Here is a 13,774-nt window from a genome sequence, read left to right as displayed (position 1 = left end):
TTCCTAAATATGAATTGGGCATTTAGGAAATGCATTTACCATTGACTCCTGGTCGATGGTAACCATGTTCTGTTTGAAAAAGGCACCCAAAGATACTTTTTCTGAAGTGAGATAGAGCACACACATACCCTTAGGGTATGTGTGTGTTCTACATGTCTCTGCTATTTTTGGGGTGCATCACTGGGGGCCCTATGCCCATAACCATCCTTGATTTAGCATTTCCAAAATAATGATTTCCTAATAGGAGCTTGCTATTTTGGAAATGCTAAACCGGTCCATTGGAACAAATGGGATTTCCTGTTTGCAATTTCCTAATAATTCCTACTCTGTCGGAATCGCAATTAGGAAGTCGGACATCTCATATTATCATTTTGTGTTTCCTAAATAGCGATATCTAAGGAGTTGCTATTTAAGAAATGCCAAATTGCATTTTCGTACCTCTGGCCCTTAGTGATGTAGCAGGACTAGAAGGAACTGCAAGCACTTGAATAATGATTTATACTGAATTGTCCAGACAACCTTTTGTTTACTGACTATCTGCTTAATTCCCTCACTGTAATCATTTTTCTGAGCTGTTCTTTGGAATCCAAAAGCAGTTTGTTGTGAGTGAAAGGAGAGTTGAGTTGTGTAGAATTGTTTTTTCGCAGGCATTTTGGTGAATTGCGGGTGTTGCTGTTGCTAGTAGGTTGCTGAGGAACACCATGTGGAGGTTCACAGTGATGTAGAAACAGTGGAGCCATTGGATACGTTTGTGGGATCCAGTTACCTATCTGAATGATCAGTTGGTACTTTAGTATGTAGTATAACCAGTTGAGGACTAATCCTGTGAAAACATTTGCATGATTTATAGTGTCTAAGGCAGATGAAAGGTTCAGCAGTACCAAGATACAAATCATTCCTGTTTGTGTTTAGAAGGCTTTTTTAGTGTTATGGTAATGGCTGACACATTGTAGAAATATGACCAGCTTTGTGGGCATAGGAACAATGCAAATGACAGTTGGGTCTGTTTTCAAATGTAACAGGGAGGGAGCCACTACTACATCAACACTTAACACTAACGATTGCACGAAGACGTCAATACGCTGACCAACGCAACATATAACAAGGAGGATACTCAAGTAGGTTTCTTTGAGTACCCACTGGCAAGATACAAGGCTTAGAGGACATGCATATGGCCTTGGCAGGTGAGTTTCCCTTGATGTAATGAGTCTTGGATTTCTTTCCTGTCACCGGCAGACGACTCCTCCAACCTCACCCTGCAATCCCAATACCCCCTCACCACCTCTTCCAAACCAGAACCTCCCGCCCCTCCTTCCAGTACAGCATCCCCCCTTCCAGCACAGCACCCCCCAGTCCCCACCTCCATGCATACACGCACACACACACACCCACACTCATTTACCAACACTTACATACAAGCATTCACTCACACGCACCATACATGCATTTACTCACACGCATCCATACTCTCATTTACACAAACATTCCAACACACACTCACTTCAGCAACCATACATGCATTCAAACACCAATACACACACGCATTCAAACACATTCAAACACTCATACACACATGCAAACGCATTCAAACACCATACACACACGCATACACACTTACATTCACACACGCAGACAACATCCACACACACACACACAACACCCCCACCCTCCCCTGTTGGACGATCAACTTACGTTGTCTGGGGAGGAGGTTGTTCGGCAAGGAACAGGTGCTTCCACCGCTGGCAGCGCCCCAACATCAGGACACCACCAGGCCGTATTATAGGTCATAATACGGCTGGTGGAGTCCTTTTGGCGTGGCGGGCTGATGGTGGAACCACCCATGCGCATTCGACTGCCAGCATGACTACTGAAGTATTTCTGCCAATATTGTGGTGGAAATCCTTCAGTATTTGTAATTTGGTGGTCGGTCTTCTGGCACCCATGGCTTTGGCGGTCTTCTGAAAAGACCACCAAAGTCTTAATGAGGGCCTGAGTCCTCTGCAATACAGCAATCCCTTTTTCATGTCTCCTAGCTGATTCCTGCGTGTGATGGGACCATTAGTCTGTCTGCTAAATTTAGATTGTCTGGGACCCACTGAAACTGCATACTGGTACATTATTTGCATCAGACTAAATTAAGGATATTTTTCTCTTGTTTACCTTTTTTCTTCTTTTTGACTGGAATTGTTGTCAGCAATTGTACCGCTGTGCTAATACATACGTGTGAGCTATGTAGCAATGAACGTTCTCAATTATTTGGTGGCAACGCTCTTAAATCACAGACATAATAGAGGTTGGTTTATATTACTTGTATACTAAATGTGCCAAATGCAATAAGATGGTAATTATATGATAGCTTTCGTTGATATCTTACAGCTTTAAAAAATCAATGATGTGTATTTCTTTTGTTAAAAATAATAAAAATTATTTAAAAAACAAAAAGATAGAATAGAATATTTCACACCTCCTACTATCAGCTATGTGTCATGACATGTCAAAGCAGACCGGAATTAGGAGAAGCTGATCTTTATGTAACGGAAATGTCCATTTTAACAGACTGTAGCTTGTCAGAATGCTATTGTGCTGACTATAGACCACAGTATCGATAAAAACCTAGCTCCCAAAGCCAGAGCAAAACCATTGATAACATTCATGGCTCATTGAACCTCCTACACCTACTGCTAGTAAAGGTCACGCATACCTTTGCACTTTGCATGTTGGATAGGATGTTTGCCCATTCACCTACATTTTCAATACATATTGCATATTATTTTTCTGTTGTATTATAGGTGTGCTATCCGTTACCTATATATTGTATTCATTGCTATGTCTGTTTGATTGTATGTGGTTTCTACCTGTAAATGTGCCTGGTTTTAGATCCTTTGCGGACATATTTATGAGGGTCACCCCATAAACCTCTAGTTTAGGTGGTGTCCACAAACTACTCCATCACTATTGGAGGAGAAACGTTTGATAATATTGACCTTCTTCTGTTGCATATACTACACAAGACCTCTGTGCATGACTCTCTTTTACTGAGGTCTTCAGATCGTACCAGCATCTCCTGATGATGTTCATAGGCATTATGAATTTCCCAGTGTATTTACATAGTTTTATATTCTCAGGTATATTTACCTTTGGTGACATCTAGGATATGCACAAAGATTTCACAACGCATGTATTGTCACGTTCTGCAACATATTTTTCTACAAATATATTGAGTGCCTCACCCAAAAACTTCGCTTGCATCTTTCTCTGGCTGCCAATTTACTAGAGATTATGTTGAAATGATAGGCTGCCCTGTTCTACAGTCTTTTGGCAGATTTTAAAGCTCTTTGCAGTAATACTGTGCCTCTCAGCTTCCATAAACACAGTACATTTGATGATGTACTACAGATTTTCCAGCAGTAACAGATCTTCCAGTATGCTCTACATAATGATGATGATGGTGATGCCTACACAATGGTGCGCTGAAGATTTTTTGGGGGATTTAAAATATAATATCATAATGATGTAGAAACCATGGAAACTACCTTTGTCATATTCTGTATGAAGAGTATTGAATGATTTCTCTTAAAAAATAACTACCTTTGCCTATCTGCTTTCCTTTTGTGCTTCTTGTTTGCGTTGGGTCATTTATGGTGAATATACTGCAATAACACTGCTGTGAGGGTTGAGTCTGTTTTTCATACCAGTGCTTTATGACTAAATCCATCATGTAAAATAAGATGTAATCACATGACCATCATTAATCCACAGCAAATCATTGCTCTTGAACCTATCTCTCTTTTTTGCTCTTTAGTTTAATATTTCCTGGGGTGAGATTAGGAGCTGACAGTCAGTTCAGTGATTTTCTGGATGGACTGGGCCCTGCACAACTAGTAGGCCGCCAAACACTGGCAACTCCTGCAATGGGTAAGGTTTCATTATTCCTGTGTGCAAAATAAATTGTATTTAGAACAGTAGTTTGTTAAAGCATGAATCAGGTATTTCTATAGTCATGTTATATTCTTTGTTCCAGGTCTTACAATACTGACACACACAAAGTCATTGTAAGCATTATTCTTTCTCCTCTACTTGCCTCTCAACTGTGACTTGACACTATTCATGGCCCGAGAGCCCTCCTAGACAATGGTTTCAAATTTCCTTTGATGTAGGGATATTTCACCCTCACAGGTCACCATTTTAATTGATTTCAACCTCTGACATCACTCCATCACTCTCACTCCTCTTTAAAATTTCGCAATATTTTATGGAGGAATGTTAAGCTCACACTTCTCACGTTCGCTATTTTTGGGTCAGTCATTCTAAAAATGTTCTCCATGAATGTTTCCATTTTTTAATAAATTAATTATGCCTCCTGTCCCAAAATCCTCTTCAAACATGTTACTTTTTCTAATTTTAAGAACTCTTCTAGGACACTCCATGACTTTTCAAGCTCAGATTGTAAAAAGCTATCCCCCCTGAACTGTATCCTATAGGAAATCGTGAGTATCATGGCTGGCTGAAATACTGAACCACTGAATGTGAACCATGAATCCAGTCTAGTATACACCTTCCCTATCCTTACTTAGACAAAAGGCTTCTGTCTTCAAACTCACTCAAGATGTTCCAAATCTGCTGGAAGAATGCACATTGCTCAAACTATGTTGCACTTCACTGTTTGTTTCCAAGTAGCAAAAACTTTGGCACACCAATAACAATCCTCATAAACTAAACAAAGATTCCTTCAATATACAGGCATATACATTGTTATGCGGTAATCAGGCTGCAAATCTACTTTGTTTTTTATCTCAGTTTGTCAGGTCCTACCTGCTACCATTACACTAATCTCAAAACACTATTGTCTACTACCAGTGGGTCCTTACATGATAAAGTGTCAAATTCAAAATGACTGTACCTCTACCACTAAGTTCCTGTTGAGAAATATGCAGCCTACTCTATAAGCAGACTATGCCCCCATTTCACATAGAAATCTAGGATTTGCCAACAATCAACTTTTAATTATACCACGTACATATTTGAACCAAGATCATCACTGGTTTTCTGTCTAGCCCTAAAACTTCAGTATTAGAAATCATACTTTTAGAAAGCCCCTGAACATATTTTGATCACCTTACAGTCTTCCCTGACATTCCGGTTCCAGCATTAGCCTAGATAAATTTGTATTTATTTTTTAACTTAATTACTAAGGACCCATTACATGATTCCCAGAATTGCGATGGGGTGGGGGCTCTAACAGAAGTTGCTAGCCCAATTGACATTTAGAGATTTATGTACAACTGTTCACACAGCAATATTTCTTTGTGCAGTATGGCTGCTGAAGCAGCTGAAATCTATGGAGGAAACTACCTGGAGAATTGGAAATCACCAAGGGAATTGGAGCAGGAATTCTTGATTCCACTCTAATTCCCTATTTATCAGTGGAAGCTCGGTATTTGTATTCTCCTACAATCCCAACCCCCCAGAGTTAACAATACTCCTGGTATGGTTAACTTCAGGGGTGCGGAGTATCTATCCCCAGCCCTGGGCTTCCTGTAAGGAGGACCTATATTTATCTATATTGAAGTTTCTTATTGTGTTACATTTTTCCTTGTTATTACCTTAAAATACTCAGGTTCTTAGGCGCATAGTAAGTTTGTTATACAAATGAAATGTTAGAGTCTAATCGGAAGGTGGAACCCTGAGTGATGTCTTCATCACAATCCGTTTGTTTGTGTAGCTGTAGACAAGTTTGAAGAGCTCCGTTTTCATTTGTTTTCTGAAGCGCATGTAGATCAGTGCTACTGGGTTCCTAGCCTTCCAGGTGTGGATTTAAAACATTCCAGGGGTTGGGACTTTTGGCTTCCAAGATTCTCGTGTGATGTTTCAGCCATTTGAAGGTGCATTTGTGTATGAGGTCTGCAGTCATGGAGCAGAGATTTGTGGTTCTATGTAGTGAGGGTAGTTGGTCATAGGTAATTTGGTCCTTTCCCACTACAAGCTGCATGGCAGACCTTTTCTAATGGTTCAGACACCTTCTGGCTTCCCGGTTTAGAAGTTTTTTTGACTTATTGATAAGATGTTTTGAGGTTGAGTGCAGTTGACATTTAAACAGTCAAAGTGGGCCATTGCCAAAGCTCTTGTTAGCTCCATCTGGTAGATTATGGAGGAGTAAGAAGATTTTCATTTTGATTGACAACTACATGTTGACCCCTTTAACTGTGGCATTGGCTGAGGAACGAATAAGGTTGACTTTGAATATGATTCCTAGATTTCTAAGTTTGATGAGGTAAATAGGGATGTTCTGCGGCCCTGGTACTGGGCAAAAGGTATAGAGTTGAGTTTTGTCACTTCCAGTTCCAGTATCTCAAGTTTGGTTTCATTCAGGCTCAAGACGATCTCCATCAATCTGTGGAATAATGAAGGAAATTCTTGTTAATTATCCTCTTCATTAAATGTTGCCAAGAGATAACTACCTATGGAATGTATGTCTCTCACTGAGACCCTCAGTCATGAATACCAGATTCTAAATCTGTTTGTGTACTGCAATGATTTAGCAGCAGTGGGAAACAAAGATATGTCCCCAATGGTTGGCACATTCTCATATTTTACCGACCTGCAGGTGGATCCCTGCCACACCTCTTTTAAAACTAAAGAAGTTTTATTTTGCCATGTGCAGTGACAGGCAGAAAAGCTTGTCTTCAAACGGCTGTTCTACAGTCCACTATTGTGTTGATCCAGTGCCGGCACAAGTTCACATCTGCACTGGGAGCAACACATTCGGGAACAGATAATGAATGTACACCCAAATTGTAATACATCCTGGGTGTCTGTTAACCATTTGTGCTTTGTCTCTAATGTTCCAATTAAATTCATAATGCAACAGTCCCTCTCTGGCTGTAGGACCCACATTGCTGCATGATCTTTACATTTTCAGAAAATCCAGGTCAGTCATTCCAATTTTAAAATCATTATACTAAAAATGAATAATGCAGAAGCATCACTGGTACACCAAAAAATATGATGAATACACAAACTTTACCTTCAGTTTCATCAGTCTGATGTTTTTAGTTTGTACCTTCCTTGATGTCTATGGAATTATTTGTTTTGACAGTGGCGCTTCTAATCAATAATACATTGAGACTGAACCCTTCTTAACTTACCCTGTTGTCAGCCTACACTGGATTAACTGGTTAAATGTCACATTTTTCAAGATTTCATTAAATACTCACTAGCGGTTCACTTGAACTCAAGTGCAGTGTTTATTATGACCAGTATTAATAGGTGTATTTACTAGGGTTAAGTTCCCCATTATTTAGCATAGTGTTTATGTACTTTATATTAAAAACATGTATTATACATATTTTGCATAACAATCAAAAAAGTGATTGTTTCAGTGTAGGTTGTGACAAGCATTTTGGAGCCAATTGAAGCTTATTCTGAATATTTTGTGTTAAACGTGTGATAATGCGAAGTTAATCTTAGCTAAAATGCCAATTGAACACTAATCCTCCCAAATACTCTAATCCTGTATATTCCCTCTTCTCTCCTTTATCAAAAAAACATACATTATGGCTAGAAGATAAGTAGCTAAGTGCAATGGAGATGTAATTATTATTTTTTTTTTTTTTTAGGTGACATTCAAATTGGAATGGTAGATAAAAAAGGTCAACTAGAAGTGGAAGTAATAAGAGCTCGTGGTCTTATCCAAAAACCAGGGTCTAAATCAACTCCAGGTAAGTAACATCTTCATCACAGCTGTGCACAACATCTCAAAATGACACAGGTGTGCATACCATGTACAAATATTCAACACAGGTCATTGGGCAATGTCTGTGGATGTGAAAATGCAACAAACCTAAACCCTATATAAACTTAAAATAAGTTTGTCAAAGGCAACATTTGCTCATCACATAGTTGCCATAACTGATCTACAAGGCATAAACAATTAATTGTATAACCACTGTCTTCTAAAGGAAACTTACTGGTATATTCAAGATCAGAATTGGTGCCTTCTGCAATAAGTGGTGTGTTGTATTGCTTAGTGAACTATATGTTATTTCTGTTTAGAAAAATAATTATTATTTAAGCAATATTTACAAACGCTATCCAATGTGAGTGTTACAGGGCCACTCATCCTTACCTCAAGACTCTCTTTGCACTTCACATCATGAATCTTCACTGTGGTGAGATCCTGTGCAAATGTGAGTGTATGGATATAGCAGTCTCTCCTACATAACTTGTGTACTTTCTAAAAGTTGTTCCTTTTGAAAAACGCCTACATCACTTGAATAAGTTGTGTTTGTTCATTGCAAAACCATAGGAAACTTTTATATATTTTGACGTTCAAAGGTATTTTTTATCAAACACACAAATATCTTTCAGAAGTTCTGGAAAATATTATGTTTACAATTATTGGTATTTTACTAACTTTTACAACATCATCTTTCATAAAACTGAATGGAGATATTCAGAAATGTGTAACAACGTATAACTGATTTTTATAACAGTTGAATAACTGTGATTAAAAGGAGTTCACATTTTGAAACATTATACAAACCAATTACAACGTTTTAACAGTCTGCACTGTTTATACCAAACTATTTAGACATTAGACAATTATTCAGGAGTTTTACAATTAAGGAATGGCAATGGAAATTATACAAAACTCATTGGTACATTAGGATAAGAATGTTAGTAGGAGTTTTATGGATTTGCCACTATTGTGGCTAAGACCCAATTAGCAATGATGTGGAAGTCACTAAGGGACCTATTTCACCTGAGTACAGGATTATAATTGTGATATGGGTGCCTTTAGAGGGCTGGTTACTGGGCATGAAAGCCCAAAGTTGGGTAACCGCTACATGGCCTGAGTGTAGAATGGGAACATGCAGGAACTGCTCAGCACGGAAGCTGAAATAAAGTGGGAATAAACACTTGCGACCATAGGAGAACAAGAGCAAGCCCCTCATGATGTTTGAAAGATATATGAACTCCGAACGGGCTGCAGGACTGAATGGGCGCAGCTTAAGATATACAGGGCCCACACCCCCATGATCAACAACTTGGAACAAGCTGTGCTCACTTGACTCATACAATATAGCACCACATGTTGCCCTATGGCCACTGTTTCTCCCATCTTCACAACTGGGTGGCCATGCTCACTGCCCTACTGTGACAGTGATGTAGAATAGACTAAGAATTTTTACTAGACATTTTTAAGGGTGTTGCCAAGCTTGAAAGTCTGTGGTTTCTCCTTTGTGGTATCACAGGCATGCAAAGTTCTTTTCTTTCATGACTTGTCAGGAAAAATCTTCTGTGACACTGTCCTCTTTCAGGAATCGAATGACCCTTGATGGCACTTGGTGAAACTGGTTAATAATGCTATGGAACTCACCAAAAAGAGCAGATGAGGTCTAGTACAAAGAGTTCTCCAGTTGTTTGGTTTGCTGTACCTGGTAACACATGACAGCTGAGGATTACTTCTGAAATCTGAAAGATGCTTTTGGAATGTATGCCCCGATATCTGTGCCTGTGTGCAACTAATGATAAGGAGCATATCACAAGGTGACACACTCTGTTCCTGCTTAGTTCAAATGTAAATAAAGTTTTGTTTAAAAAATGTCATTTGAAAGTTGAATCCTATATTTGTTGACAAAAATACTATAAACGTTAATAAGTCTTCCAACTCGCTTGCTAGAAAAATTGCACCTAAAGTGAACATTCTCTAGAGAATGATGTTTTCTTACAGATTATAAAATTGCCAAAAAAAGGCAGTCCTTAGACTTCCTAGCTTTACAGTAGTATGTCTTGTTACAGCAGAAGTGGACTACAGATATTAATATGATATATTTTTATTTTCTAGCACCATATGTCAAGGTCTATCTTTTGGAAAATGGATCTTGCATAGCAAAGAAGAAAACGAGGATTGCTAGGAAAACCCTTGATCCCTTGTACCAGCAGTCACTGGTGTTTGATGAAAGTCCTCATAACAAAGTGCTTCAGGTAACTATACTTTATCATGCCATGCAGACTGTGCATTCTGCTCAAAGGCAAGCAATAATTCTGAAACCATAATGATTGTTTGGAGGACTTTATGGAGGGCAAGACCATGTTTTAATGCATTGGTTTAAGAGTCACACTCTACCTTTAGTGTCTTAAAGTTTGCATTGGTAATTTAATAAAAAAATAATTGGCATATTTAGATTTTAACAAGGGTGCAAACATTCCCTGTTACTTATGCTAAAGAGGCACATATACCTAATTTGTAAGCCCAAAATAACGATTAAGGTATAAATAAGGGTTTATCCTAATTTACACAGAAAACATCACATTTTGTCATTAGGTTATGTGTCAAAAATCCAACACACAATACCTATGATTACTTCATGAGTCTTAGAAACCTCTCAAAATAGACAACCAGAAAAATAATACTCCTTTAAATGTCATTGATATCAGTCTTCATTAATATAATGCTGCCTTCTCCTTTATTGCATACTCATTTTTTATTCAAACTCCTGTCAGCAGTTCGGGTGCATAAGGTATGCTTAAACCTGTGAAACAAAATGTAATGCACCAGCGTGATTTGTTTTTAATTTTACACTACACATCCTGGACATGTAACTGTCTGACAATACCTTCTATGCCCCTACTATCGCCCCAGTTTGTATCAAACCAAACCTAAATAGAGGAAATTAGTTCCTTTAGGCAAGGTTATGTGTCTCTCTTTATGATTACATGGGATAGGGTCCTATTTATTGAAAAGTAGTAAATATGCCCTCAGATTTATTCTACATGCAGTTGCAGATTTACTACTTTTTAGACCTCACCAATGTCTATTGGTTTCCATTAGGAGTCTTGTTAGTGATGGAGAATTCCTTACAGCTGAAATAGATTCCCTTGTGCAATTGCACTTCCTTTAAAAAACATAATTAGCAAGAAATATATTTATCCACTTGAAACACAACCACGAAATGTGGGGGGTGGTGGGGTTGTACTCTTTCCCACCATGGAAGAAGAGTTAAATCAGCCTTGGGATGGAGTACATCTCCCATCTTTTCCAGAGTGAGAATGCATCAGATCGTAATTTGGGAATGCCAACAACATTCCATGTTTTTGTGTTTTAAAACTGTCAAGAGAACCCATGTGTTGAAACATTTTATAGCTGCAGAAATCTTTGCATTCGTAGTGGAGATTTTGCTCAAATAAACAAGCTTATGCCTGCCAGGAATCCCTTTGTGAAATCCTGGCAGGTGTACAAAAGTTACATTTGGCTGTAAACTTGAGTTTATGACGAAATTTACATTTGTTACTAGGGCTAGTGGACACCCCATGTCCCCTTGAGCACTACTGGGTTAAGATAACGGAATCTTGTCAAACTTATGTTACATTATGTTACACTAAGATAGCTTTCCTCACTTTATAATGGTTTTTTCATCTTTCTCTTCCTCCGTCTTTAGGCTTAATGTTATTTCCTTCTCTTATTCTTAGTTGATGCCTGATGCAGAAAAGTAAATGCTGGTTCCCAAAAATTAGTTCTGGTGGTCCCCACCTGTAACCACTGGTTCAAATTAAGCACTGATGATACATTTACAAGTTGCAATAGTGTTGCTGCAGTTGGTTTACAATTGCTAGACACCTACGCCTCTAGAGACAGAGTGAGTGCTCTTGAGACCATTCCATAACCAGCGGAATGATTGTGCAATTCCACCCTTTAATTTAGTTGAGTATGATAAACAGAGGTACAGTAGCGCATTCTCTAGACTTAGGGCTCAATTTAATTCTTGGTGAAAAGGTTACTCCATCTCAACAGCAATTGGCTATCCTTACAACCAAGAATGCCGCCTGTCCACCAAATTTATTAGGATTAATCACGGTAGAGACTACTCTGCCTCTGCCATGATTAACCCCCTCTGGTGACCTTGCAGAATAAGGGCCATCAGAGGCTGGCCTGTCATTCCCCCTGTCTAATTAATATGGGCAGAATTTCAGGTCAGTTTTCACTGCCCGTCACTGACTGAAAACCCTTGGTAGTAATGGGCAGTAAAAACTGCTCAATGCTCCCTTCAGCATGGGAGTATGTATTATTTATTTATTTAATTTTCAAAAGGGAAATCTTGCTTTGGGATACTCCTTCTGAGAATGAAAAACAGAACCTGCTTGATACGGGCCTCCATCCCACTGACTGAGCCCTGCACCAAACAAGAAAATGCATTAACATGATCCACCGTGACAGTGGTTCCTGCTAATGCTTTGTATTTATATATTGACCACCGACTTGCCAGTCATTTCTCAATCTCAGGGGTAGTCCCTTTACCTGGGGGATGGAGTAATTTACTCCATTGCCCTGGCAGAACAACAAGCCACCCACCAGGAATTAAACAAGGCCCACAGTACTAAAATACCTCAAACAATACATCAAGCTAATGATGGATTGTTTTTTTAGCTTTGAGCAGTGAGCCCTGACAGAACAGAGACCCAACGGTCAGTCCACTGAGATAAACTGGTTTCAGTGGATGCACCCTTTTCTCATCTTTAATAGCTTTACCCAACCAACAATGCACAACTCTGAGAAAGTGCCTATAGATAATGCACAAACATATTTAAATGAACAAAAATGGAATAGTAAAAATAAATAGTTTTAGTGTTAGTAAGTAAAAAGTTTAAAATGTCATAAAACAAACAAAATAAAACAAATCACACTGCACAGCAAATGGTTATAGGTGTGTGCCAGAAACGAAAGTATTAAAAAGATGAGAAAAATCGAACTAGAAAAACAAAAAAACGGTTTAAAACAAGGTTGTCTTTTAGCGCCTGTGTTATTCCCCTTGTATACAGCTAATTTACCAGAAATAATTTCCTCATACAAGGAAGGTTGGTGGTGAGGAAATGGCATTTATCATGTATGTTGGTGAAATAGTATTACTAGACTTGACTCTCAAGGGGCTCCCAAAAAGGTTTGACTTCCTTAAGATCTTTGCTGAAGGCCACTTTTTAAAAATGGACATTCCTAAAATTAAAATTGTAGTCTTCAAGAGTAAGCATCGATTAAAGAAAATGAAGCACACATAGCATTCGGGGACTGACAAATTCAAGGTGGTAAGGTCCTACATATATTTAGGGATAATGTTCAGTTGTATTCTATCAAAAAGAAGCCATATATCCCATTTACCTACTAATGCAGTGAGCTATGTGAATCGGCTGAAAACATTTTATAATGCCCCTGGCTGCAGACAATTTTTCTTTTGAATTCAGCTGTATCTTGAAAAAATTGTCCAAGCCGATTATATGCAACAAAGGTTATGCCAGTTAATAGCTGGTCCTGGATGAACTTCACCTAGGGAAAAAATATTTGAAGATTATGTAGTTTGAACAATTCTCCTCAGCTGCTCTCTAAATAGAATTAGGTCTTTCAAGTAGTTTTGTGCCGAGTCTGGTGACAGTTCTAAGTTGGGGCCTCCGATTGTTTCAGTCCGATGCCAACGCGTTAGGGAGGTTACTCTTGAGGGAACGTATTTATTGAGCAAAGATAAGATAGTATATTTAGAAATAATTGTTATTCTGCCTTAGACCTTTTTAATTTAAATCAAGCTGTATTGGCATCCATCTTCATGTCAGAACTTAAGCTATTTCTTAATTATTCAAGCCCAGTACTTACTATGGAACTAGGTATGGCTTCTTGCCCTTTATATGGTAGTAAACACAGTTTACTTTAGTTGCAGCTTGAAGAGAATGCAACCATATTTGAAATGGAATATAGAACAAGTCCAACGATTGTCAGTTCTTGTTAGAT

General features: G+C 38.5%; 1 protein-coding gene across 9 annotated transcripts in view; it reads left to right on the top strand.

Annotated features, from left to right (window-relative positions):
• The window catches only part of RIMS1 (regulating synaptic membrane exocytosis 1), a 2,255,956-nt gene that overhangs the window by 2,198,168 nt on the left and 44,014 nt on the right, over positions 1-13,774 (top strand). For all 9 annotated transcript variants that reach the window (XM_069235695.1, XM_069235694.1, XM_069235701.1 and 6 more), the window contains 3 exons: positions 3,803-3,915; positions 7,617-7,718; positions 9,848-9,987. In XM_069235695.1, coding sequence (XP_069091796.1) covers positions 3,803-3,915; positions 7,617-7,718; positions 9,848-9,987 — 355 coding nt within the window. The remainder of the gene's footprint in view (positions 1-3,802; positions 3,916-7,616; positions 7,719-9,847; positions 9,988-13,774) is intronic.

This window comes from Pleurodeles waltl, chromosome 5 (genome assembly GCF_031143425.1).
Source record: "Pleurodeles waltl isolate 20211129_DDA chromosome 5, aPleWal1.hap1.20221129, whole genome shotgun sequence".
Lineage (NCBI taxonomy): Eukaryota > Metazoa > Chordata > Amphibia > Caudata > Salamandridae > Pleurodeles > Pleurodeles waltl.
The sequence above is the reverse complement of the archived record's forward strand: the minus strand, read 5'-3'. Positions and strand labels throughout refer to the sequence as shown.